The sequence below is a fragment of the Melopsittacus undulatus genome, chromosome 1 (genome assembly GCF_012275295.1).
Source record: "Melopsittacus undulatus isolate bMelUnd1 chromosome 1, bMelUnd1.mat.Z, whole genome shotgun sequence".
NCBI classification, from domain to species: Eukaryota; Metazoa; Chordata; class Aves; order Psittaciformes; family Psittaculidae; genus Melopsittacus; species Melopsittacus undulatus.
Window position 1 is genome coordinate 20,910,284 of NC_047527.1, and position 26,398 is coordinate 20,936,681.

Consider the following 26,398-nt stretch of genomic DNA (forward strand, 5'->3'; position numbering starts at 1 on the left):
TGTATTATTACTTCTATATTGAGAAGCAATAAGTTGAATTAATTCTGGTCTTTACTACACTGAACATTGATATTCCTTTTAGCTGTGTATTTATGATAAACATGAAGTACTACGATACAGGTAAGTGTCTGCACAGCAAAACCACTATGTCTGACCAAATAAAGTTAATTTTTGGAGCTATCATTGCAATATGAATGATATTGGGTTTAAGACCTAAATCCTGTCAACACAGAAAATTAATTAAAACTAAATAATTAAAGGATTAATATCTTAAAAGGTTATTATATGACTTAGCTATATATAACCAATATATAGTTTAAAGAAGATTTAGTAGGAATGGCCTTCATGACAGTTTCTGGGTTTGAGTTTTATGATAATGAACACTTTAAATGAATTTTGTGAGTTTACCTTTTATGACTAAAAATGCAGATTAATTTCTTAATTTCCTGGTTTAAATTGCAATGAACTGTATCTCTCATCCTCCAGCCTCAGTCTAAGTAGTGCAGAACAGGATGTACAAGGAAATAACACAAGACTTAGTAAAAACCAAATGGCACAAATTTTGGCATATGTCTGCACAGTGCCACTGCTTTAGGCAAATGACATCCAAACATCTTACAGTGTCTGCAGCTGGCTTCTACACAACATGCTTCTGAAGGTGCTTGGCAGCAGCAGCATCCTGCTGCATTCAACCTGGAACATCTGGAGATCTTAATATCTTCAGTGACTGATGATATTCAAATTGCAGTGCAGCCCTGTTAGGTCCATCCTCACCTGTGCTTTTCCTCATTAATTAACACAATTCTTTGTTTTCCTTCTGTCGCTTTGTCTGATGCTTTTTGTAACATTAATGGCAGCTTCCTTTGTGGCCATTTTCTGTGTGTCCCATTTACTCTGAAAGTTTTAAAGAATACAATGAGTTCCACTGACAGCACAAAGAGTCATTGATGGTTACCTCCTAATTTATGAGAACAGTTCTACTTAATCAACAGAATGCCTCCAGCTTTCTTTACACAGTATTGTGATGCAGGGCAACTTTCTCATTCAGCATGGATGCAAGCTTTTATAACTGCTATAAAGGCTGTGAATGACAGTAAGCTTTGGATCAACCCTCTTGGCTATAATCATCATCTCTGCACATGTGTATTCTAAAAGCAAATAAATCTGGTTTTAGTCTAGAAGTGGAAATTAAAGTTTCCTTCTGATGTCACTGGGAGTTGAGTGTGACTAGCCTTCTCTACTTTAAGTTTCTTAACTGGAAAGATAGTTTCAAAATAACAGTTCAGCCTGCAAGACCCCCACAGAGTATATATCTTTCAGAGCTTCATCAGATTATTTCCAAATATTCAAAAATAGTCTGTCTGCTTGTTGCCATAAGCAATGCACTATACTGGGCACTAAAGGGCAAAGGTTTAGCAGAGGACACTCAGAACCAGGCTGATGGAGACACAGAGCTAAGTTAGGTGGGTTTGATTATCTCACTTCCAGTGTTTCATATGGCAAGTTGTAAGTGTAGAGAATTACAGGTAAATTAGGCATCATTTACATGGTAACAATGCCAGCTGGGATAATGTCTGGTAAACTTCCACTCACATAAGTGGAAGGTACATGTTTATCTGAGAGCAAAACTTTGTGTTTATTTGCTGCTGTGCATTACTTTACATTTCTGTAGCCTGAATACACCTGCTCCTTTTCTGTCTGCACCCTCAGTGCTCCTGTCCACACAAGGACTCTCCAAAGGCTATACAAGTAATGAAAATCGAATCAGGTTATTGTCAGTCAGTGACATAATCTGGATACCACCTTTGCTTTTGGGATGCCTGACCGTTTTATTGTCTTCACTGGTATTAGGAACCCTTCAGCAGCAGCATCATTTACTTCCAAGTTGTTTTAAAATTACCATTATGAGAGGATACTAGTTTCCCAGATGCAGCCTGTGTCAAACCCTTTCTCTTTCCATACCACAGATTGTACCTTGTCAAATAGCTGATGCTAGGAGGAAGGCAATAGGACACTTTAGAGCTTGATGCCCGAGAAAATGAGAAACAGAAAGGTAAAGCAATTTCCTCCCTACTACCTCACAGGCTGATGGCAGAACCCAAGTCTCCTGAAAGCACCATGTGCTGCACTGCATTGTATTCTACAGCATGAAGAGATAAAAGAAAAACTGTTGTCAGTGTGAATGTTCAGATGAATAAAGTGGGCACATTTTGAGTTAGGAGGATAGTCACTCAACTCTAGGCACCCAAACTTCAGATGTCCAAATTGACAACCTGCTCATCTCATGTTTCCCTGAGAAGTCAGTGGAGAAACAGCAATTCAGAATGGCAAACCAGAGCTGGAACCTGACTTAGATGCTATGCTTTCACTGTATGAAAATACATTTCTTTTTTTACTATAAGAACTTTAGACAGCTTAGCTTCCTTTCTTAGACATCTGCATTAGGTGCATAGAATAATGCAAATGCCCTACTTATCAGAAATTTCCTTTTCACTGTGTTGCAACAGTACAGATATGTTACTGAATCTATCTTAGCTAGAAAAGGGCAGGAGGATACATTCAGAGCCATAGGTCTCCCAGTCAGGCACCTACACCTCATTGAAATGTCAGCAGGATTCATGTCACTGAGGAATATTTCTCTACTACAGCAGTGCAGAAGATAATAGAGTGAAGGTATAAAATAGACATGTACCAATGTGCTATGTGTTAGCAAATGCAAGGTAAAGGTAAATCCAAATTCCCTTTTTCATTTACTCTGTCCCCCTGCATCTAAATTTGCCTCTCTCAAAGATGTAATTCCCAGGAGGAGAGAACTTCTTATAGGGTGGATGTAACAGTTCCACTGTATGCCATGCTGGGAGGTATTCCCATCTGAGAAACCAAGGAAGCAGTAAACCAACTGTAGTTTTTTGATTACTTTAACCTGCAACAGCTCTGCAGCTGCTACACAAACAGGGCAGCAGGTGGAAACATGTGAGAGATAGGCAGGTAGGCAGCTAGGATAGAATTTTGGGCTTTGTTCTAGCCTAAAGCCTTGTGTGTTCACACATTATTGTTACACTGGGTGATCCTTCTATAAGACATAGAACATACAGGTGAGGGGACAAGGGAGGAGGGTCTGATCCAAAGCCTACTGAAGTTATGGTAAAGACTCCCACTGACTTTTTCAGGCTTCATATCCAGCTCTAGATGAACCAGGCAGGGTTCACGCAGTGCACATAATATAAGCAAAACAACAATTAAGGAAAACCCCATTCTCTTTCGGGTAGTCTAAACAGTTTCCACAACACATGCCACAGCTGGACTGAGCTGGAAATATATGTGTGGGGGGGTTTTGCTGTAACAGATGTGTGTATTACTTCAGTTGCTGAATAAAACATCGATTTTGTGGCCACTCAGATGAGGTGTTGTCAGAGGTGGTAGGCTCAATCATGCTGTGGTCAAGATGCAGCCATTTTTTCTTATCCCAAGGCATTAAATACAGTTTGACTGCAGTGAGGAAGATTGAGGAAAATAAGTTTGACCTGGTTGAAGCGACTGCTGAGTGTCAAAGAGCATGATGATATTCTTACCTCTTTTGTCCTGAAACTGCTCTGTCTCTGTGTTGTAGCTCCTGTACCATGGACCATAGAGTTCACACACTGAGAACCACAACTGTTCTTCTTCTCGGTGTTCAGTGTTCCAGCTGTGGCTGATGCTGCAGTTACAGCTGTCTGTGCTGATTTCCCATCCTCCAGAAGACCTAGTAGGTACACAAGAAATTGTGCTATTAATACAGACAAGCAGTTTGTATTGGCTCTGGGTTTCCCCTGTTTCAGTATGTTTTTGTGATAGCACAAGTCATGGAATGTGTGATATGGTACTGCAGTGAGAGCAGTTTACCTCCTTTGCTTAACTTTACCCTCACACTTTCCCTTATTTAGTTTTTCTCCTATAGTCCACTGGCCTGTGAAACACTTGCTCAGAAAACATGCAAAACTGGTTAACGAGTGAAGCATATCATCCTTTTGGTCACTTGCAGGTCTCCATTGGCTTCTTCACACACACAGCTGTTGGCATGACCGAGGTTTAACTAAGGTCCCAGAGAGGCTCCCCTTTAATATGTTTCTATTCTGGGGAATTACGAAGTTAGATGTGAGCATGATAGATGAGATTGATATGGATGGACACACATACTGCTCTGTTCAGGGCCTTGAACATTTATTTTCATTAGAAGTAGAGGAAAGAAATTCAGAAATAGTATATTTCATACAGTTTCAACTATTAGTAATCAAATAAAATAATTTGCTTTCTGCTGTAGCTGTGTGGATAGAGCATGCATTGCACAATATGATATTGGCCAGCTTTAAACAATTTTCTCATCTTATTGCATTAACAAAAATCAGTTGCCGTTTATGGTGGGTGCAGGGCACTAAACATCTGGTTGCAATGCTGGCTCTGATATTCAAATACAAAGAGCAAGCAGGATGCATGACTGTAACTCTCTTTTTTTTTGTATTATTTATTTTGGCAACAAGCCAAACAAACAGGTTCAAACTTAAACAGCAGAAGTTTAGATTGGATATAAGGAAGAAATTCTTTCCTGTTAGGATGCTGAGACACTGGAATGGGTTGTCCAGGGAGGTGGTGAATGCTCCATCCCTGGCAGCATTCAAGACCAGGTTGGATGAAGCCTTGGGTGATATGGTTTAGTGTGAGGTGTCCCTGCCCATGGCAAGGGGGTTGGAACTGTATGATCTTAAGGTCCTTCCCGACCCTAACTATTCTATGATTCTATGTTCAAATAGAAAAAAATGTCAGATTTACTAACTGGCAATGCAGGTATCAAAACAGGAAGAAGCAGCGAGGAGTCACAGATACTAAGTGAAAAATAAGTATGAGTAAAACCAAAGACAACTCATTGCTGCTTGAAGTGTGCACTGTGTCATCATAAGCTTCTGCCATGAAACAGGTGGGAATTCAAGTGCAGTACTAAGAGGATTAAGAAGGAAGCAAAGTCCTGAATTATTTCCCATAAATCTGTAAGAAAGGCTGCTCTATCAGTAGGAAGCAATATCAGTAGTATCTGGGAATTACTGAAATCAATAAAGCTTCAACCAAATATTCAAAGTCGATACTGAAATACCTAAAGTTGTGTAAGACTCTAAAGACAAACTAATCCCTGCATTTCCCTGAGCAGTCAGAAGATGGTGGTAGTTTCCAAAGACAGTTTAACTCTTAGTGGTGGTAACTAATAATGCTAAATCATCTACTTTTCGATAGAAAAAAATTGAGGTGTAACTTCAAAATATTAAATTATAGTTTAGTTTTAAAAAAATACTTGTCTCTGGAAACTGCCTTCTGTGCTAGATATAAAAACTAACGCTGTTCTCCCGGTTAAATCTACAGGCAACTTCCCTGTTGACTAGAGTAAATCCCACCTCTCTTGCCTCTCTCAAATGTCACACCTACTTGTGTTTTGGCTCTTACCTCTTCCTAAAACTCTACAATGCCAGATGAGAGGCATAAAAATTACTTGCTGCAGAACAGTAAGTGGCACAGATTGATATCATAGACAAAATCAATTGTTAGGGAAGGATATGGAGAGGCAATTAGCCATGTGTGAGTCAGAGCCCTAAGCCAGGACTCACACTGTAGTCTACAGTTTCACCTTGCACTGGAGTTGTGAGAACAAGCTTGAGCACAGCTTAGAACAGGCAAAATGGTCTAGGCATTAAACAGTAATTCCATTAACTGAATCTTGGATGTTTCAAACATATATGAACTACAAGTTTTTCCTTGTGTGGACTCATCCTACAGAATTACTTTCCACGATATGTCCCTTTGGCCATCTGGCCTCTAACTAAATTGTCTGGTGAAACAGCTGTGAGCTGAAAAGACACTTTGTTGTTAAGCACAGTTGTTCATTTATCCGATTGTGTTGCATCTTTTGGTCTAACACAGAACAATTTTTCTTACATCAAACCATTTCTAAAGGCTGATGGAAAATCTCAATCTTGAAAATGGTATAACTGGTTCATTTTTTGTCCTCTGTTAGGCTGTAGCTCAAGCATCCTTGTTGCATCCTGCATTGCAAAGGCGAGACTTCTTTTTTTTTGCAGCACTTGTCAGAAACAAATTAGGTATTGGTATCTGAGCATTCAACCATCATTCTACTATATTTTTACATAGATGATCTAGTGATCACCATTACTAGTGGAAAAAGCAGTGCTGCTGGTCTCATAGGAAAGTCCATGAGGATTGGAGGTTGCCCAATGTGACACCTCTCTACAAAAAGCAGAGGAAGGATGACTCTGGGAACTACAAGCCACTCAGCCTGACCTTGGTGCCAGGAGGGGGCATGGAGTAGGTGGTCCTAAGTAAGATCATAAAGCACATGTGGGAAAACACAGGCATCAGGACCAGTTAGCATGGGTTCATGAAGGGCAGGTCATTCTTAACCAACCTTATCTCCTTCTACAATAAGGTGACATGCTTGGTTGATGAGGGAAAGAAAGGCTGTGGACATTGTGTATTTGGACTTCAGTAATTCATTTAACACTGCCTCCCACAGCATTCTCCTGGAGAAACTGGCTGCTCATGGACTCGGATAGGTGGATTCACCACTGGGTTGGAAACTGGCTGAATGACAGAGCCCAAAGAGTGTTAGTAGATGGTATCACATCTAGCTGGCAACTGGTTGCTAGTGACGTCCCTCAGGGCTCATTGTTAGAGCCAATGTTTTTTAATGTCTTCACTGATGATCTGGATGAATGGATTGAGTGCACCCTCAGTAAATTTGTGGATGACACCAAGCTCTGCAGGAATGTTGATCTGCTGGAGGATAGGAAGGTTCTGCAGAGGGGTCTGGACAGGCTGGATGGATGGGCTGTGGCCAATGGTGTGAGGTTCAACAACAAGGCAAAGTGCTGGGTCCTGCATTTGGGCCACAACAACCCCATGAATGCTCCAGGCTTGGGGAAGAGTGGCTGGAAAGCTACTCAGCAGAAAAGGACCTGGGGGTGCTGATTGACAGAGCTGAACATGAGCCAGCTTGTGTCCAGGCAGCCAAGAAGGCCAATGGCATCCTGGTCTGTACCAGCAATAGTGTGGCCAGCAGGGTCAGGGCAGTGACTGTCCCCCTGTACTCAGCACTGGTGAGGCTGCATCTTGAATCCTGTGTTCAATTCTGGACCCTCACTACAAGAGAGACATTGAGGCACTGGAGTGGGTCCAGAAAAGGGCAACAGAGCTGGTGAAGTGTCTGGAGAACAAGTGTGATAAGGAATGGCTGAGGTTGGAGAAGAGAAGGCTCAGGGGGGACCTTACCTCTCTGTACAGCTACCTGAGAAGAGGTTGTAGTGAGGTGAGGGTTGGTCTCTGCTCCAGTTAACAAGTGACAGGACAAGAGGTAACGGCCTCAAGCTGTGCCAGGGGAGGTTTAGATTGGATATTGGGAAAAATTTCTTCACAAAGAGGGTGATCAGACATTGGAACAGGCTGCCCAGGGCAGTGCTGGAGTCACCGTCCCTGAAAGTGTTCAGAAAATGTGTAGATGAGGCCCTCAGTGGCATGGTTTAATGGTGAACTTGGCAGTTTTGGGGTAAAGGTTGGACTTGATGATCTCAAAGGTCTTTATCTAACCTAGTTGATTCTATGAAGAAGCTTTTTGATTTTATTCTGAAATGTTTGGTATTCTGAAGTTAAGAAACTACTTCAGAAATCTTTTTCATTGCCAAATAGATGATTTAGAGAGTGGGCACCAGTTTAGACCTCAGTGATTTGCTCTTGATGTATGAACACTGAGCAGAAATTACAGTGAGAATGCCTGAGCAGTGGAAGTAAGAGCACAAAATCTGTTGACAATTCATAAACCGACACCTATTTTATAGACTAGATATTTTGCAATTAGACAAAATGCTGATTGCAAAACAGAAATGATGTTTAAAAAAGATTCCGAACACATGGTTACTTGAAAAATAACAAATATATTTGCATTGCTCTTTATGGCTTTCCACGGTACACAGAAATAGAAGAGTTAACTTCTGTTCAATCTGGAATTCACAAGCTAGTGAGATGGCAACACTCAGGGTCTTGTCTCACTGTTGTTTAAACCTGTTGAGATATTTTTATCACCCTCACAGCATGGGTTCAGTAAATAACCTCCTCAGTCTTTCACTGTAGAGTGTCAGTAGAAATTTAAACAAATGGGTTCAGTAATGTTGTTTCCATTCTTATGTTCTCTGCCAGGACAACCCCTGCCAATAGTCTGTGGGCCTCTTGAGGCCAGGGAAAACAGCAGATCCTATCACAATGCTCTGTCAAATGCACGTTTTATTTCCAAATGAACTGGCAAGCTTAAAATATTCCTATGGCTCACTTCCCAAAACCTGAGTTCCTGGGTGATTATCAAACACCCACCAATGTAATGGTGACCTTTCCCTCAGGAATGGCTAGCCACTGTTTGGGCGACTGCCAGGCTGTTCCCATTGTGGGGAGGAATGAATGACAAGAGGCAGGTATTTCATTGCCTGTAATCAGGTTTACGTATAAAGAACATTCATGAGTTCTCTCTCAGTGGACACAGGGAGAATACCCAAGCAGCAGCCCCATTACCCATAAAACCAAACCTATCTTTCCAGAATGAAATATACCTAAAAGAATTTGTCCTCCCATGGCAATGCTTACTGTTGCCTTCCTTTTCGCTAGCTTGCTAGGCTGCATGGGAGAGCTAATTCTTACCTTTCTTACCAGGCCAGTAGAAATCCCTTAAGCTGCATTTTGACAAACACTTTTTTCATCAGCATCAGGGAAGAAAAGGGTTATTTTCAATTGAAATTGATCCCTAGACTTTATTCATCACCCAGTGATAGAAGCAATCAAACTGGCACAACTTGGGAGGTAGCTCAGGAATCGAAACAAACCACAGAGAGCAGCTTAGGTTGATGTGGTATCCAGTGAAGCAGAACAAAACCAAGCCCCACACATCTGGCTACACTTGTACATTGAGTTGCCTTGCTGAGCTACCTAAATCCTTCAGAGGTATATTCACATTGCTTCCAACTACCCTTACATCAGGGGACATACATTTGTTTTGTCCATTTAACCCAGATTCACCAAAGATTCGTGTTGTGTTACAGCAAAAACAGTGTCCCAGAGCTGCTGATCCAGCTGATCCAAAGGAGCTGACTGATACAAAGGAGCTTTTTTGTTTCCCTAAATTCTCTTTCACTAAAAGTCTGACGATTTACACCAAATTATGGCAGTTCAAATAGTCTTTTTGTGTATTTTCACATGCACCGTTTGAATAGATATTGAAAATGTAAATTTGCCCAAGTTTGGGTGGTTGGTTGGTCGTTTTTTCCCCACAAAAATGCTGGCATTAAAGTACTGTCTTTTGTTCAAACTTCCCAAAAATATGAAAATTTGGGAAAATTTGGACATGACAAAAATTTAACTCCAGTTATTGAATTTTACAAATCAAAACTTCAGTACCAGAGACACATGGGTATGTTTTAGCTGTTCCATACTTTTTTTTTCAAGAAAGACATCTAAGAACAGTTTTACCATTGTATCGATATGCAGTTCACAGAAAGATACCTAAAATCAGAGGCATCTCAGAATAAGAATTAAGACTAGCAGGACAGGACCAATCTGTTTGAAACATATCCTATGTGGAGAACAACAGGCATATTAAAGGTGATATAAACTAGAGGTGTATAAGGAGAATAGAATAAGACAATTGTCACTTCTAAGACAAAACAAGGGCACTAGTATATTTATGATGCTCATATACACAGTGTAAATAAAATCAACACTCCAAGAACTGCTACTACTCATAATTAATAGCTTATACTAACACTGAATATTCAGACTTCCAGTAAGACTAAGTTTTTCCAGTCTTTCTGGGATAGCCTCCTACTCCCTTTGTTGCAAATGTAATAAAACATTCAGAGTGTCCAAGCAAACATCAAAATTAGTTTTTTAGAAGGAAGGCTGAACACACTAATGCTTCATTACCTTAATTCTCTAAAATTGTTATTATTAAGTAACCATAGTTATCATCACCATAATTTTGTGTTTCAGACTATAAAATTGTGTATTATCACAGGTACTACATGACAATTTTGTACAGAACAGAAGTTTTCTCTGCCAAATAATAGTAGCAGTAAACTGTCCCGTACCTTTCAAAGGCATCTTTCAGTTCATAAATGCCACTTGGAAATCTGATGCAAATTCATCAGTGCATTCAGAGAAGTCTCTCCATGATGCCCTTTTTTCTCTGATGGCTGTAGCATACTTATGCCCTAACTTCTTTCTCTCAACATCACCCTCTCTGCTTCATTTACCTTCCTGGCAGGCTGCACCTCACTTCTCTAAGAGCAAGAGTCACCAAGTCCCAGCTCCCATCGTGTTCTAGGAGACCACTTCGTACGTGCTAACCTGTTCTGTTGCCTACAGTCCTAATAATTTTTAACTTTTGACTGAGTTTTCAGAAATTCTCAGATATCAGCATCCCTCGGGTATGTTGTAATTTAAGAGCTACATACTTAAATTTGTATTTTTGCTCACAGATTTGCAAGCTTTTGTCTATTCAAAATAAAGCATTCTTAAATAATGTTATAACTCTTAAAAAACACCATTTAAATGGGGAGGGAGGAGGAGCAGTCTAAGAAAGCTTTTAAAAGAACCATTTCTGTGAACAGGATGTTTATCACAGAGAAGTCAAAGAAAATGTAAACTATGGAGTGTAAAATTTAGACATTGGTCCTGTATTTCTCATTTCTTCTATTATAATGGCAATCCTAGTGATTAAAAAAAACCAACCAAACAAGGATAAACAATGCACAGGTGCTGTTGTATTTCTTCTTACAGCCTGGTTACACCTAACATTTCAAATAATGCTTTGTGAGACTATCTGGTGAAGGGGAGAAGAAATATTTATTCTTAATATTTAACTATTTCTCACCAGATTTAATATGGAAATAAAGATGGGGGAGAAAGACATAATTAATTCAGGTTGTGATAGTAAAACTGGAGTAAAAAAAAAAAAAATAGCGTCATGAATTGACAGCTGGAACAGAGAGACAGAGGAAAAAAGGAGAACTACGGAGACGGTTTTGTGCATGACAAAATATGATTTCCTCAAGGCTTTTTGCTAGACTTCATTTGCACATTAGAAAGCTAACATGTATTTGCTAATGACAAGGGGTAACAGGTTAAAGCTTAAACAAGGGAAGTTTAGATTGGATATAAGGAAGAAATTAGGGTGGTGAGGCACTGGAATGGGTTGCCCAGGGAAGCTGTGAATGCTCCATCCCTGGCAGTGTTCAAGGCCAGGTTAGATAAAGCCTTGGGTGACATGGTTTAGTGTGAGGTGTCCCTGTCCATGTCAGGGAGGTTGGAACTAGATGATATTAAGGTCCTTTCCAACCCTGTTATATGATTCAGAATGATTTGCTGATGATTAAGAATGAGAGAAACAAACCAGATTGTGAAATTTCGAGATAGCCCTCAATTATCAGGGCTGCAGGAAACTTCTCAAATCACAGATAGCATAAAATTAGGTCTGCCTGTATCTGTTTGCATAGACCTCATCAGAAGAACAACATCAGATGAACCAAAGATTTCTGTGACTAATAAAAATTGGCAATGCTGTGATAGCCAATGCTGTCAATAAATTTGGGAGGGGTACAAAGCCTCATAGTACGGAGGCAAAGTTAATCTTAGACAAAAGAATTAGGTCTTTGTGAAGAGAATTATTCCACATATGCTTGCCACAGTATTCTTGTACCTGATTTTAAAGCAGCAGGTAGTGGCCAAAATTGAACATGGACTCTGACCCAAATGAGCTATAGATCTGACTCTCAACTATGGACCCTGTGCTGTCACATTGAATAATAAGCATGCATATGTTTAAAGTGGGTAGCTGTTGATTAATATGCTAAATTTACGTCTTTGGAATTCACTCCAAAGAAACCAGCGAGGTTCAGTTTTCTGGTTCAGCAGCACCCTTTTTTATTTATTGTGGCTGTTATCGCATGAATAATGCATAAGATGCTGTTTTAACAAATGCCGGCACAAAAAGATACTGCACTGTAAAAATGGACTCTGAGATAACTCACAGTAAAGACAAATGGAAGCAACATGCAGTTGCTTTCATAGGAAATCTGTATTTGTTACCATCACTGAGTTGCTTTAATGCTACAGAGTTATAATAAATGTAGAGAGCACTGAAATACCTGTTTTCATTATTTGAAATTTTTCATGTCTGGGAAAGCTACAAATTGCAGACCTGAGTGCTGGTATGTATTTCTGCTGCAGAAATAACAACACAGCATGGATCCCATCAAAGATTAATGGAGTGAAGATGGTGACAAAAGTCGAGTTTAAGTCATCTCCTCCAAAGCAGTAGCCTGAGGGATGAGTCCAAATGCTCAGGAAATCAATAGCTTTCTTTTTCCCTAACAAGAAAGCATTTTAAAACTTTCTAGCATAGCAAAGAGTGGGTTTGAAAGCCAGGACAAAGAATCCAGGAGATTTAAAGAGGGAGAAGGCAAGAAAATGTCATCAGAAACAATGTTTTGCATTTATTGAATCAGTAAGTACAACTCAATAAGCTGTCTAGATATTCAGAGAATCCAGAATGATTTATCTGAACTGTAGTGTGATATGAATTCTAGACAGTGAAGCAAAACAAGCTAAATGTATTTGCATCTCCTATGCATTGTGTATCAGCCATTGAAACTCTGTGGAGTGTCTCTTTAGAGGTGCCACAGAAACAATTCCTGCACAGGCTGGGGTGAAGGCAAGGGAGGACATCTATCCTCCTTACACAAAGTCCCCACGCAGGCACAGCAGGTGTCCCCCACAAGCTGAGTCCAGCCAAGCAGGGCTGAGCCATGTCCCAGCTCATAGCAGGCATGGGGGAGTGGCGAGAGCTTTGTGTGCCTTCCTCCCAGCTTCCATGGGATGCTTGTTTGAACTCAGCTTGCCCTACAACACAAACAGCCTCTTCATTCTCTGTTTAGAAAATATCTCTTTTACTTTCAGAGGTGAGAGAAGTAAGTGATAAATAAGAGGAAATTCACTATTTATGAAAGGCAGCAGGGATCAGGTAATAGCTAATAGCAGAAGGCAAATCAGACTCTGAGATCCTGATCCGCCCATGGTTTTCTCACATTCAGGAAACTTATGGAATTATGTTTTCCTGTAAGATTATGGTATTAAATATCTAATCCAGTACTAAAAGAACTGACTTACAACTAATATATTTTATGCTTTTAGATGAATATATGCACATTGGAGTCCCGGCGAAACTGAGAGACCAAGCACCACATCTTGTGACAGTTTTGGCTGGCAGGTTTGCTTGTTTTCCTATCTCCTGACACATCTTTCCTGAACTTAAACCAAACAGTCCTATAGATTTCTGTATTTTAAAACTTCTTTTACCATTACCATTTTGGAATAAGGCAAGAGGCTCCTTATGTTAGATAAAAGGAATTTCTAAAAAAATTTAAAACTGGAATTTAACAGACGTAAATAAGTGTACAGTAAATAGCTCTGAACGTCTGATCAGATTTGTTACTGTAGTATGACAGTTTCAACTAGAGTATTCAAGGTTTCTAGCAGACAAGTAGAATATAAAACAGGCAGCATCAAAGCTGCAAACCTTGATATTCCTTACACGGCCTATTTTCCCAGGTACAGGCAGATGCTAAATCTTTGCCTATTGGTATATTTTTATTTCAAATTATGATACAGAATCATGGTACAACTACCTTTAAACAGACTTAATAATGTTGCAACTGCATCTATGAAATGAAAGGTGAATATAAAATTTGTATTTATTCCAAACATTGCAACACTTGTAAACAATGTGTGATCATTCCAAAGCTCAAGACAAAGGATGCTATGTGGAAAATAGCCTTCAGAAGCAGAATAAGGGGGAATTGGTCTGACTATGGAGGGAATATAGAAAAGGTAAATTTGTAATGCTGGTGCTAGGGAAGCACTTAATGGCAGAAAGACAGCAGAGTTTGGATAAAGAAAAATTTTAATAACCGGAACAGGAAAGAACCACCGAATTTTTGCTATATTGTGGAATAACAAATGGCTACATTTTGGAAGACAGTGAAGACTGAGTATATTTTATGCCTCGCAAAATCATGAGATGGAATGGTTTAAGCAACTTACCAGTGCCACATGATGTGCCAGAAACACATCACTCATCCCTCCAAAGTGAAAAAATAACCTACAAATAGCAAACCTCTGAAGTGCTTTTCATAATACTGCATTTTAGGACAGGCAGTGAAGGGATCTGCTTTTCTCCATGCAAAGATATAGGCTGTTTTAGTGCAGCCCATGAAAAATTCACCTTGCAAATGGTACCCTCCAAGTGCAATACTTTACATCACGGGTGTCCAAACTAAGTCAAGTCAGCCTGTTTTCCAAAAGTGCTTGCTTTTGGCTCAGTTCCTGCTTGACTGTTTCCTCTAAAGTACAAAGAAAGACACCCCCATTACAGGAAAGCACTGCACAAGGTGGAAAACAAGCTGGCTGTCTCTCAGCCATCCTTCCCACAACTGTACCCACCCTGTCTGAAGACAGGTTCTTAGTTGTGGCTTAGATTTGTAGACATTCACACAGCCTTTCCTTCTCCTTCACGTGGTCTTTTGTTGTCATTCAGGATGTGGTTATGACACATCAGTCATGTTTTAGAATAATTTCCAATCCATAAATGGAAAGTAGTATCATTATTCTCATTACCTAGCTAATCACACATGGAATGTTAAGATGAGCAGATAGTATAATTTCAATTAATCACACTAAGGAGCAGCAAAAATATTTAGGCAGACCAAATAGAAATCCTTATGAAAAACATCTAAAAGAAACTTGAGATTCTGAAATGGTTCAGCAGCTGGAAATTGAAGCTAAACGTTCCAGGTAAGACATCAGACATGTATTTCAACAATGAATTATTAGCTACTGGCCCAATTTACAAAGGCTTTGCTGAAATGTCAGCCACTGGAAAGCTGTGAATTAAGTGTGTGAATATCCCAAAGGTATGCTCCATATAGGAATTAATTCAGGAAAGAATCTTTTGCATCTTTTCCACAGGCAATGTAAACACTCAGAAAGCACTCAGGCACCAGCTTTATCCAAGTGGCAGAAATTCATGCTTCTAGCCCTGCAAGTGCTTGAAGCAATTCTGATGGCTTACTTGGGAAATACTAGCAGTTTACAAGAATGACAATTGGAACATGAGGACAATATCCATATGAAACAAAGAAGAAACACAACCATATGCATTGCTAGGAAACTGGTAAATTACATACATACATATATATATATATATATATATATAAAATCAGTCAATCAGTGGAGTACTGGCTGATTATTTTGCTCCCAGTAGCTAGCATCCATCTGAACAGGCAAGCCCGAATACATGATCTTCCAGGAGGAATGAGAGGCTCATTGTTACTTCTTTTTCATCAGCTGCTTAAAAATTAAGGCTCAGTCAAGCAAACAGCAATGCAGAAATAATCTGGAGGGCACTGGTGGATTTAGAAAAACCTTAAAATGGAAAATCCTGCCTTGCTGCCTACCACTGCCCATGCTAGTCAGTAAAATGTCACTCACCATCTACCTGTTTGTTTTACTTTTAACCTGTATTTTTCCTAAACAGAAGAGGAAAGGCAGCGTGACAGTCTAGGGAAGAAGTTATGCATGTACTCATCAAATAAAACCAGGATAGGAATACATCATTTATTTGCATGTTATAAAGAACCAAGGCACTTTTTCATGTGAGCCCACTGCTGAGAAATGCACACAATCACACTGCTTTCAGAATATTATCCACACAACCTAAAAGAGAGTGCTGTCAGTCAAACAAAAACCTTAAAATAAACTCCTGGCTTTGATCGTTCAGTTTCTGAATCTTAACCATTACTGCATTTTGATTTAAGATAAAACCCAACCTTCGAATCTCAGATCTTTTTAACTGCAACCAATTTATTTCATTTTTTAACTGCAGGAATATCTGAGGGGAAAAAAAACCCCAAACCAAACAGTGGGACTAGAAAGATCCTGAAAGTTCTATACCTGACTATAGGTACAGAAAAGACAGATTTCTGTCACTTAAATGCTAGATTACTGCAGTATGTGCTCTGTGGAAATTTTTGATATTTTCATTAACAGGCAATGGGATAAACTGCATTCTGAACTTGTTTCCTGTATGAAATACAGCACACCTCTATGTCACACTGGCAGGAGCCTTCACTTCAAGCTAATTCCATTTGTAAGTATTAGTTTTGAACTCGACATTCCTAAACTGGAAAATACAGGATTAGAACTGACCAGAAAATGTAAATTCACTCCTGAGAAATAGAAACAAGAATTTTTAAATGTCCTGAATTGGGATTTAAAGGGGAAAATAAAAATAGAGCTTTTTCCACAAGAATAATTTTGCAGAACAATTTATTCCTGAGCATCCTGCAGGCAGGAGCTGCCGTTAGCAAAACCCACTGCTCAGGTTTCCTGCTCAAAACCTTTCAGACACCATCCCTCCTCCCCACTCAGCAGAGGGCAACAGTTCTTCCTGTACTTAATGAAAGCCCTTTGGAACCCAGAAAGTTTTTCTTACTAAGGATTTCAGTGCTGCAAGAAGAATGCTTTCCTCTGGAAACCATCTGGAGAGCAAGTTTCAAAATACCCCTCTTGCCAATCATCTCCATTGGTGCTCAACAGCCTTCTTCCTTTCTGGTCCTGTGGAGCTAGGAAAGCCTTTCATCTAATTCCAGCATTAATGCACATCCTATTGTTAGTGAATTTGTTTTATCCCTGGGTAAATGATTATAGTGGGGAAAACCATGGGCAATCAATCCTAGTAGGTCTGCTACAGACTGCAGGAGGGTTTAGCGCGTTGTTACCCATTAGTCAAATGGGAATTAATCAGAGATTAGGAGGCTTTGTGGAAAAAAATATTATACTATATTTTAAAATGGGTTTTTTCACTCTTGAAAGAATCCTAGAGGCAGAAAGTGCAAGGCTGAGGAAGGAGGCAGGCAGCTGGAGAGCCCTGCCAGCCCCTGCCCTACCCTCCTGCTGCAGGGCTATTGAGGCAACTGCTCCCCCTGAGACATCAGGACCCTTCAGGAAGCTTTGTCCAGTACCTGAATGTCACCAATCACCTACCATTAAACAAGATTGAAGTTTTCCCAGCAATTGAGTCTAATACATCTCACAAGACAGCAAGCTGAAGCCTCATAACAGAAGAAAATAACTCATCTATCAATTATCTTATTATCTTATTATTACACTTCCAATAAAATTTTGCTTGGTATGGACTCTTCCTTGTTGTACAGCAGTTGATATTTATTACTAAATAATTTTAAAATACTTTTAGAGGTGCTGGAGAGAGGTTGCTTAGTATGTTCTGATGAGCAAAATAAGTATCAGTGACGTTTTTCAACTGAATCAACAAGATAAATACAACACCCACAAAGCATATAATTACACAGAATGGCCATAATGTAAAACTGCAGCAACATTCCCATCCAAATTACTTACATTCCCTATACATTATCTCAAACAATATTTACATTTTGTGACACTTGTACTTCCATAAATTAGCAAAAAGCTTAAGCATAGGTGTTCTCAATATCAATAGGCTTTTTTTCCATCCTTAAAAATAGGAGATGTTTAGTTTTGAGGAGTAGGATGGGAAGGGGTGGGATGACTTGGGGATATAAAATGAAATGCCAGAGTTCTCTGACAATATGTTGAAATATTTTGTTGGTTCCAATCTGTATTTCAGCTGTTGTTCTTAAATGCCATCTGTACCTATGTGAAATTAACACAGTATTGAACTGTCAAGTGACAGCAAAAAAGAAAATGCATGAATTGGAAGAATTAACAGCTATGGTGGGGCTGGAAAATATGGTTATTACAAAAAGCTGTATTTATCAGCTTAGTCTAATTTTTCCAAGAATTTCAATGCCATCTTGTGATGGAGTAAATACTGGTTTAGGCCAATACTGCAATCTTTGACTGTGTTCATGTTGAATGAGGAATGGCAATGACCAGCAGTTTTGGGTCAGCGGATTGACAAACATAATTTATTACAGAGATTATCCATTTAATTCTATTATTTTCTTCTTTTGCTGTCTAGGGTTATTTATAATTCCCTGACCCATAGACTGATGCAGAAATATCAGGCATTTTCTAGCAAAACTTATTATTTTTCTCTTCCTGAAGGAGGCATATGTGGTTGGATGTGAAGGAGGCTGTGTGGTGCACCAGTGTTGCTTCCCTTCCGTCCTGCAACACTTCCCACTGCTCTCTGGCAGGTGTGCTGTGATAAGGTTGACTAAAAATCCCTATAGCATATGGGACTGGTTAACTCCTCTGAGGCAGCAGGAGCTCTGGCCTTTTCCATTGCTTTGGCTTACCTTCACGTTTGGTACTGAGTTTGTAGTTCTGGTACTGACACCAAAGTTTTCTATTATGTGGTCTTTAGGGTGTAGTGAGGTACAACACAAAATGAGGTGCCACTCGGAAAGAAACCCTCTGAAGAACAGCCCTACCAAATCATGCTATTAAGAAAATGATTTTCAGAGGGCTTTAAACCCAATCTTCTTGTGCAGATGGAAGCACCCCCTTTACAGAGGCACTTTCCATGTTTAAGAAGTTTATCAAGCATCCATGTAAACACAAAAAGTTGGTGTACAAAGTAGAAAAGACATAAGAAGGTCACTTTCTGAAAGCCAGATGGTAAAATATAGATGCAAAAGCTTTCTCCCTCTACTCTATGAAACATCTCACAAGATACTTCTCTTTTTGGGTGGCTCACAAAGATTTCCTGGGTACCACCTTCCATAGAGGGGCTTGTGACAAGTGAAATGGCAGAGATTACATAATTAAAATCCAGAAATGATATTAAAATGGATGCTTCAGCAAACATCATTTCCTCAGTGTGGTGTCTTGACCCTGGCTGAACGCCAGGTGTCCACCAAAGCCGCTCTACCACTGCCCTCCTCAGCAGGACAGGGGAGAGAAAAACACATCAAAGGGCTCATGGGTTGAGATAAGGACAGGGACAGATCACTCACCAGTTCTGTCAAAGACAAAACAGACTGGACTTGGGGATATTAGTTTAAGTTATTGCCAATCAAAATCAGAGCAGGATGATGAGAAAATGACTCCCCTTAATTCTTAAAGCATCTTCTCTCCCTCCCTCCCCTCCCCCCCTTTCTTCCTGTTTTCTCTGACTCCTCTCTGCAGCAGTGCAGCAATGGGGAATGAGGGTTGCGGTCAGTTCATCACACGTTGTCTCTGCTGCTCCTTCGTCCTCAGGGGAGGACTCCTTACACTCTTCTGCTCTCACAGGAGGCAGTCATCCATGAATGCCTTCAATGTGAGTCCTTCCCATAGGCTGCAGTTCTTCATTAACTGCTCCACTGTTGGTCCCTGTAGGGCTGTTGGTCTTACATATTCTCACTCCTCTTTCCAACTGCAGTTTCTCCTGTGCAATAACATTTCCCCCCTCTTAAATACATTATCCCAGAGGTGCTACCACCGTCACTGATGGGCTCAGCCTTGGCCAGCAGTGGATCCGTCTTGGAGCCATCTAGCATTGGCTGTATTGAACATGGAAGCTTCTGGCAGTTTCTCACAGAAGCTACGCTTGCTACCAAAACCTTGCCATGCAAACCCATTACATCATTATAGCCAAGGTCTGGGCTACTGTGGGATATAAAATTACTGTAATATGCCTACAGTCCAGACAGAGGTTGTATTTATTCACTTTTACTGTAATTCTGAACTGTAATAAGGTTATGTCCTGAAAATATAATGTCCTGTAAACATCAAAATAATTGTTAAAATTCTTTCTAAAACATACCAGATTTAAAAGAAACCTGTTAATAAAAGAACAGTAGTAAATGGACATAAGAGCAGAAAGAGGTCCTGATACACCGATGTTACACACTAACAAAAGAGCCACTCTTTGGCTCTTAACCTAAAATAGACCTTTTATTAAATACTTCTCTGCAGTCCAATTTGCAAGGAGCCATCTGCTGCATCAAGTTCTTAATTTACAACCTCATGCTTGCTTACTCATTCCTGCTAAGGTTATACCTTTACGTACATGTGGTAAATGCAAGAGCAGATGCCTGCAGCTGTGGTCCAGACCAGAACCAGTCCCTGTTGTTATGGCAACTGGTGTGCGCACAGCCCTGCTCTTCCACTGTGCTGCTCCCAGTCCTGCTACTGTGAAGAATGGAAAAGCAATCCTCAAAAACTTCTCTGTGTAAGGTTACCTCTGAAACCCTGTATTCTGCATCCTGACTCTCAGCCAGAGCCCAGCTGCAAAGATTAACCTGGTCTGTAAAACTTCCCACAGCTGTCAGAGACCAGAAAAGATTAGAGCAGCAGCATAAACTGGACATGTAACTTCAGAGAAAAGAGCAAGAATTATTCATAAATGCACAACTATGTTTAAGTTAACTATGCAAGGCAAACTGTTAGCCAGCCAGATTGCTACAACACAATAAAATCTCGCCTGTACTCTGCTAATTTTCTTTATTCATTTTACAAAGGACTTGACTCTACTCCCATGTCATAGTTATTTTGTGAATGTCTTCACTAGGGGATGAACTGATCCTAGATTTCAGATTCCATTCCTGGCAGACCCCTGATTGTAGGTACATTTGCTGATAACATGAGCAAGTCTTTCCCCCAAGTCCCAGGTGAGTGTGTGAAACATGATAATGTTTTTCCTTAATATGCTCCAGGAAAAAAATTACTGTAGAAATAGTGCAAATTACAAAGAATAAAAAACAATATAAAAAATAGTGCAAATTATAAAGAATAAACAAACAATGTTTGTTTTTAAAGCATTAGCCAATACTGAGAGCCAAGTAATGATAAAAACCAAATGTTTCGAGAAACTGAAAAAGTGAGCCCTGTGGCAATCAATATGCAGCTTTTCAGTTCTCATTCAAAAGAATTATTTTTCACTTGGTTGCTGCACCATTTAAAACTTAGTCATTATTATTTGCATTTCAGTAACAACGTCTAGCCTGTCTTAGTGTGCTGGCTGCTGTTGGAAAACAGCAAGGAAAGATCCTGTCCTAAGGCATCTGCAGCCCATGAGGTAAATCATTATTATAAGGTCTCTCTGACCATGAGGCAACATCCTGCTTTATCCACTGAGGCAATTTCTAGTATAATAATAAAAAAAATTGAATACACTGAAAAATAGGAAAAAAAATATGACCTAAAGCCTGCCTTTAAACAACATCAAAAAATATTTTGTTATAGTTGATATTGAATGGGTTTGTAAAGCACTTTTACAGTACTGGTTTCTGGTAGGAAATTGTGCATCTGAAGTTACACACACACACACGCACACGCACAAACACACACACACACACACACGCACATATATGTATCAGCAAGTTACCCTGATGTAACACAGCAGGCGACGCAAATGTGTTCCAAAATACTTGACAGATTCTGCAGTTTTTGTCAGTTCAGCTTTTCCCCTCCAGTTTACTGTAACCTGTGGTGACTGCCCCAGAGACTCTCCTGCTCCTGCACATTCTTACTTCCCCGGAAAGTCATTACTTGTGCTAACTCTTCCACTTAGCTGAATCAGACTCTCTAAAGAGAAAGCAATTTGTGCAAGGGGTTGCAAGGATCAAAGAATGGTTACTAAGGAGAAATCTAACCTATTATTTTCCCCAGCTATAGCAGTAGCTGAATCCTGTGAAAAGTTGTTCGCTCACATAGCAATGGATATTCTTAAGAGAAATCATACTATTGTCTGGGCTCACTGTGAGTCTTTTCTTTTTCCCCCCTTCCCCCCCTGGGGAAACCACCCAGCCTAAGAAAAGTACATACGCTTCTCTCCTAGATGATGTCTTTCAGTTTCACCACCAGCAGTGCTTCATGAAGGTACTTACTGCTCTTCTACCCCTCTTCATCAGGATCAATTTATTCTATTCATCACTGTCAAAGCCTCAGCAGTGTACTGCAACAAGTTGCTACCACCTACATTCATGGCTGATAGTGACTTGTGAACCTAGGAAAAGTTGTCTGTCTATATTATACAGCTATATTATAACAATTGATGTTGTTCTATATATCTTCCTGTAAAAAAATTGGCAGCTTGCAATACACTTCATTAAATATGATGTAAAAAATCAAGTAGGGAAGTGAAATAGGATCAGTTGAAATAGGGAGGAAGGAAAAGCAAAGGGAAAATTAAAAAAAAAAAAAAACAATCTGGTTACCTCCTTTTCAATTTAAAAACAGTTTAACTTTCAAAATGCTTTAGTAAAAATACAAATATTTGGCCACACAAATACATATAGCTCCAGTGAGCAAACACAGAAAGGCAGATGCTGGCTGACAAAAAGAGAAGAATATAATGAAATTTTGGGGTGGGATGAGATTACTAAGATTAATATGTGGTAGTTATTAACACTTTATGATCCTGTATACTATACATTCTTTCATCCCTGAGTGACGTACCCCTCTTTCCATTTTGCTGTCCAATGTCTGGTGGGTTGTTTTTTCTCCACTTAACTGAAAGATGTTGACAATCAGAGCTTTTCCCTCAAATCTTTCCTTCATCCTGTCTCTAATTCTCTCTCTTAACAGAACTTCACCGTTTGTTCCAAGCAAAAGATGACAAAGAACAACTTCACCCCTTTCTCCCCAGCTGCCTTTTGGCTGGTCCCCCCTTCCCTGGCTGCCTACTCCCTTTCTATGTTCCAGTTACAGAAGTTTCCTACCTCCACTGATGCCAGAGTCACATTCCATCTTTTCATCTCCCCCATGCTGCTCTTACCCCTCCCTCACTCTTCCCTTTCATCTCTCACTCTTAGGTAGTTTTCAGTTCTCACAATAAATCCATGCTTTCCTCTTCACATCTTAAACTCATACTTGACCTTATTTACCCCTCCATTTGCTGCTTCCTCTCCCTTTCATCTGTAAATTCACTGAACATTTTGTTTCTAGTCCCTGGAGTACCTCCCCTTATCCCTTTCTTTTCCTACCTAAAGCCTTAACCCACAGCAGCGCTCGATGAGGTACTTGATGGTACTAATCAGGACCTGTGTGCAATCCTGCCACTAAAGCTGTGTTAGAGTCAGTCTCACCATTCCAGAAGTGCTACTAGTCCTTCCTTTGTTCCTGTCTTCATTCCCTTCCTCTCTAATCTCTTATGCAAAGTTTTCTTGTAAAAGAGTTTCTCTTACCCTAATCAGTCTCTATTGGACTTGAGTGCTATCTTCTTTTTATTTCTGATATTCTCATCTGTGAACACAAAGTCAAGTATCACCTGTTTCTAGGAAGAATACTTACTGGTCTACTTCTTTATCACCTCCTGTTCAATATCAAATCTTGAACTAATTGGCTTCCATTTATGTTTAGGCACCAACTCCAAGTAAACTTGGAGCAGCCAAGTAGCTAAGCAGTAATAGCGAAGTAAACTAAGGAGCACAGATAATGCTAAGTGTGGCTACAGAGATAACACTCCCTGTGTTTAGCCTTCATTGCTGGAGATTTCTAGATACCACTGCAATACATCATAATTCTAAATTATTTTAAACCCTATGTCAGTTCAGAGCTCCTCAGTTCCCTTCCCCATCTCTGTCTCAACCATAATAGCTTATGTGCACAGCTGAGAATGAGAAAAACTGGGAAATTCCAACTTGTAGGTCAGCTCTAGGGTAGCCAACCATCTGATCAGTTTTCTGTGTATCATCCTAATTTGAGGTAGTGTGGAAGAAGGCTGGCATATCACCACATCTTCCTATTCTAAACCTATTTCCTTGGTTTGCAAAAAAAAAATCTTAGCAAGAGCTTCAAAGATCAAGTTCCCCTCTGGTGATGTTACTGCATTGTTGATGGCATTTATATGCTCTCCGTCATGACAAGCACCACCAGGAGAACTTAAGGTGTTGAATAAGCTCTTAGAGAAACATGCAGGAGCCAATGGCCGGAATCCTGCCAGGAGGCTGGGGACCAGCAGGAGCCCGGGGCGCTCAGTGGTGCCATGGGGAGTCCGAGACGTCTTTAAAGCACAGACCCCGGGGTGTGAACGTTTCTTGGTTGGGGTAGAAAAAGACATTCTCCACTGAGCAGGTGAAGTGCATAGGCAGGTGGACATACACCTACATGCACTATCTATAGGTGGACATACACACCTACATGCACTGTCTACAGGTGGACACACACACCTACATGCAGTGTCTATACATGTGTACACAAGTGTACATCACCGCCCCTCCCGCTTGGCCCCCCCGCGGCGGGGCCGCACTCACCGGGGCGCGGGCCGGCCGCGTCGGCGCTGCCGCCCTCCTGGGGCGGGCTCTCGGAGTCGGTGTTGGTCAGCCAGGTGGACTCTGTCTCCCGTGTCCAGCTCTCGTAGTAGCGGGGCTCGATAGCGTCGGCCCTGCTGCCTCCGCAGCCCATGGCGCCGTCCCGCTCCCCGCCGCCCGGGCAGCACCGCGCCACCGGGCACGGCCCTGCAGGAGCCCTGCTCACGCCCTGCTCACGCCCTGCTCCCCATCCCCGCTCGCCCGGCTCCGCTCGCCTGCCTCACTCTTCTCCCCGGCTTTATCATCTCCTCAGCTCCCCTCTCCCCTCCCTCCTGGCTGTCCCCTCCCCTTCTCCTCCCTTTACCCCCTTCCCTCCTCTCCCGCTTTTCCCCTCCCTCCATCCCACCGGCTCCCAGCCCTTCCCCGATCTTTCCCATCCCCGGCCCCCGGGTAGACCCTCCCATCGTTGCCCCGTCGCGGTGCTGGCTCGGATAGAAGAGCCCCTCGGCGGGTGGGCAGCGCTGCCTCTTCCCTGCGCTGAATATTTACACACCCAGGACTTGCACATCTATAGGCTGGCAGTCAGCCACAGCCAGCACTGCGTAGCTGGCCTGCTCCCCGTTTATGTACCCTGATTGCATCTTGCACCCCATTTCACAAAACCATCTCCCCTTTGATTTTGCCAGGAGAGCCTGGCTTCCACCTTTCTTGTTAGCTGATTTGCTGCTGTGTGGTTGGGAATTCAAGATGCAATACTGAGTGCTCTACTCCAGAGAAACTTCCATTCTTTCCTGTTGGATATAGACTTTGGGAAGCAACTGAGAACATGAGATTCCTGCAGAACAGACTATAATTTATGCTAATGCAGGTAATCTAAATGACAGATGCAGAGGTTTGACACTGCTTTGAGTCACATTGATGGTGGCTGCAGTTTGTATTGCAACAGCTGCTTCTCAAGGCCCCAGCCAGGGCTGGAGCAAGCCTCATGAATGCTAGGCACTATGTGGTCATACCACAAGAGGAAGACTTTATCCCAAATAAAACTTTCTCTCCTGTCATAATTTTGCAGCAGAGCAGTAGGTATGACACTCCTCCCTTAGGCACCTTACAGAGTGATACAGAGGGCACGTGTATGGCACACTTCATGCCATTATACAACACAGCTGTTGGCCAGAAAGGATGTCCCCAGTGAAACTGAGAGAAACTCAGACTGTCCCATGCTAATAGAGTTGCAAGTAGAAGCACAACCTCGCTGGAGGCAAAGGCTCTTGTTCCTAAAGGCTGGTACAGATCTTCAAGAGCATCCAACAGGCCTTAGCTTTGTAGCCCAGTCAGGAGATCCTGCGTGCTGCCTCCAAAGTGATTCAGGCTGGGGTTGCTGAATCACCCATTATGCTTCCCAAAGCAGATGACTACCAAGAGGTTTCTAAGCAGCTTCCCAGCCAAATACTGACTCACAAAGATCCTACTTTCCTACTGAGACCTGCTGAGTTCCCTCACAACACAGGAGTGCTGCTGACATTTATTGCCCACGTAACTGTGCTACCAAGGTCCTAGGATCAGCAGGGCAGCAATCTGAGAGGAAGCAACTACTTTTTCATAGAATCATAAAGTAGTCATAGAATGGTTTGAGTTGGAAGGGTCCTTAAAGGTCACCTTGTTCCAACCTTCCTGCTACACACAGGGACACCTTCCACTAGAGCAGGTTGCTCCAAGCCCAGTCCAGCCTGACCTTGAACACTGCCAGGGATGGGGCAGCCACAGCTTCTCCGGGCAACCTGTGCCAGTGCCTCACCATTTTTATCATTGTAGTAATGTTTTTGTGGATTAATAAGACTTGTTTTTTTAAAAAGAGGTTTCCAGCAGAGGTTTTATTTCAGTCAGACTGCCCACCAGGCGACAGTCCCCAGGGCAATGGAATATAGTGGTGTCTGAAGCCAGCAAAGAAGTCTAACATACCTCCCACTTCCAAGGAATTGTGTGTACCCGAGGTGAGCATGTGGCTGGTGTCATTTTTCGATTGGTTTATTAAATCAGTTGGAGAGCAGTAAGACCTGATCATTTTCATTCTCAAATGTTAAGGCTTG

At 41.1% G+C, this 26,398-nt stretch overlaps 1 protein-coding gene across 1 annotated transcript; it reads right to left on the bottom strand.

The window, feature by feature from the left end:
• Positions 1-349: 349 nt before the first annotated feature.
• BAALC (BAALC binder of MAP3K1 and KLF4) lies at positions 350-24,465 on the bottom strand. The gene is made up of 3 exons (XM_005150908.3): positions 24,315-24,465; positions 3,573-3,742; positions 350-894 (listed from the first exon to the last, which is right to left on the bottom strand). The coding sequence occupies exons 1-3, from the start codon at positions 24,463-24,465 to the stop codon at positions 790-792; spliced, it is 426 nt and encodes a 141-aa protein (XP_005150965.1). The 3' UTR covers positions 350-789.
• Between the last annotated feature and the right edge of the window lie 1,933 nt (positions 24,466-26,398).

Excerpts from the sequence above, each read along its gene's own strand:
- BAALC (XM_005150908.3), bottom strand. The coding sequence starts at position 24,465 with ATGGGCTGCGGAGGCAGCAGGGCCGACGCTATCGAGCCCCGCTACTAC. Across the intron at positions 3,743-24,314 it reads CGCGGCCGGCCCGCGCCCCG|GTCTTCTGGAGGATGGGAAA; the intron begins GTGAGTGCGGCC and ends TGTACCTACTAG. Across the intron at positions 895-3,572 it reads GCAGTTTCAGGACAAAAGAG|AGTAAATGGGACACACAGAA; the intron begins GTAAGAATATCA and ends TAAAACTTTCAG.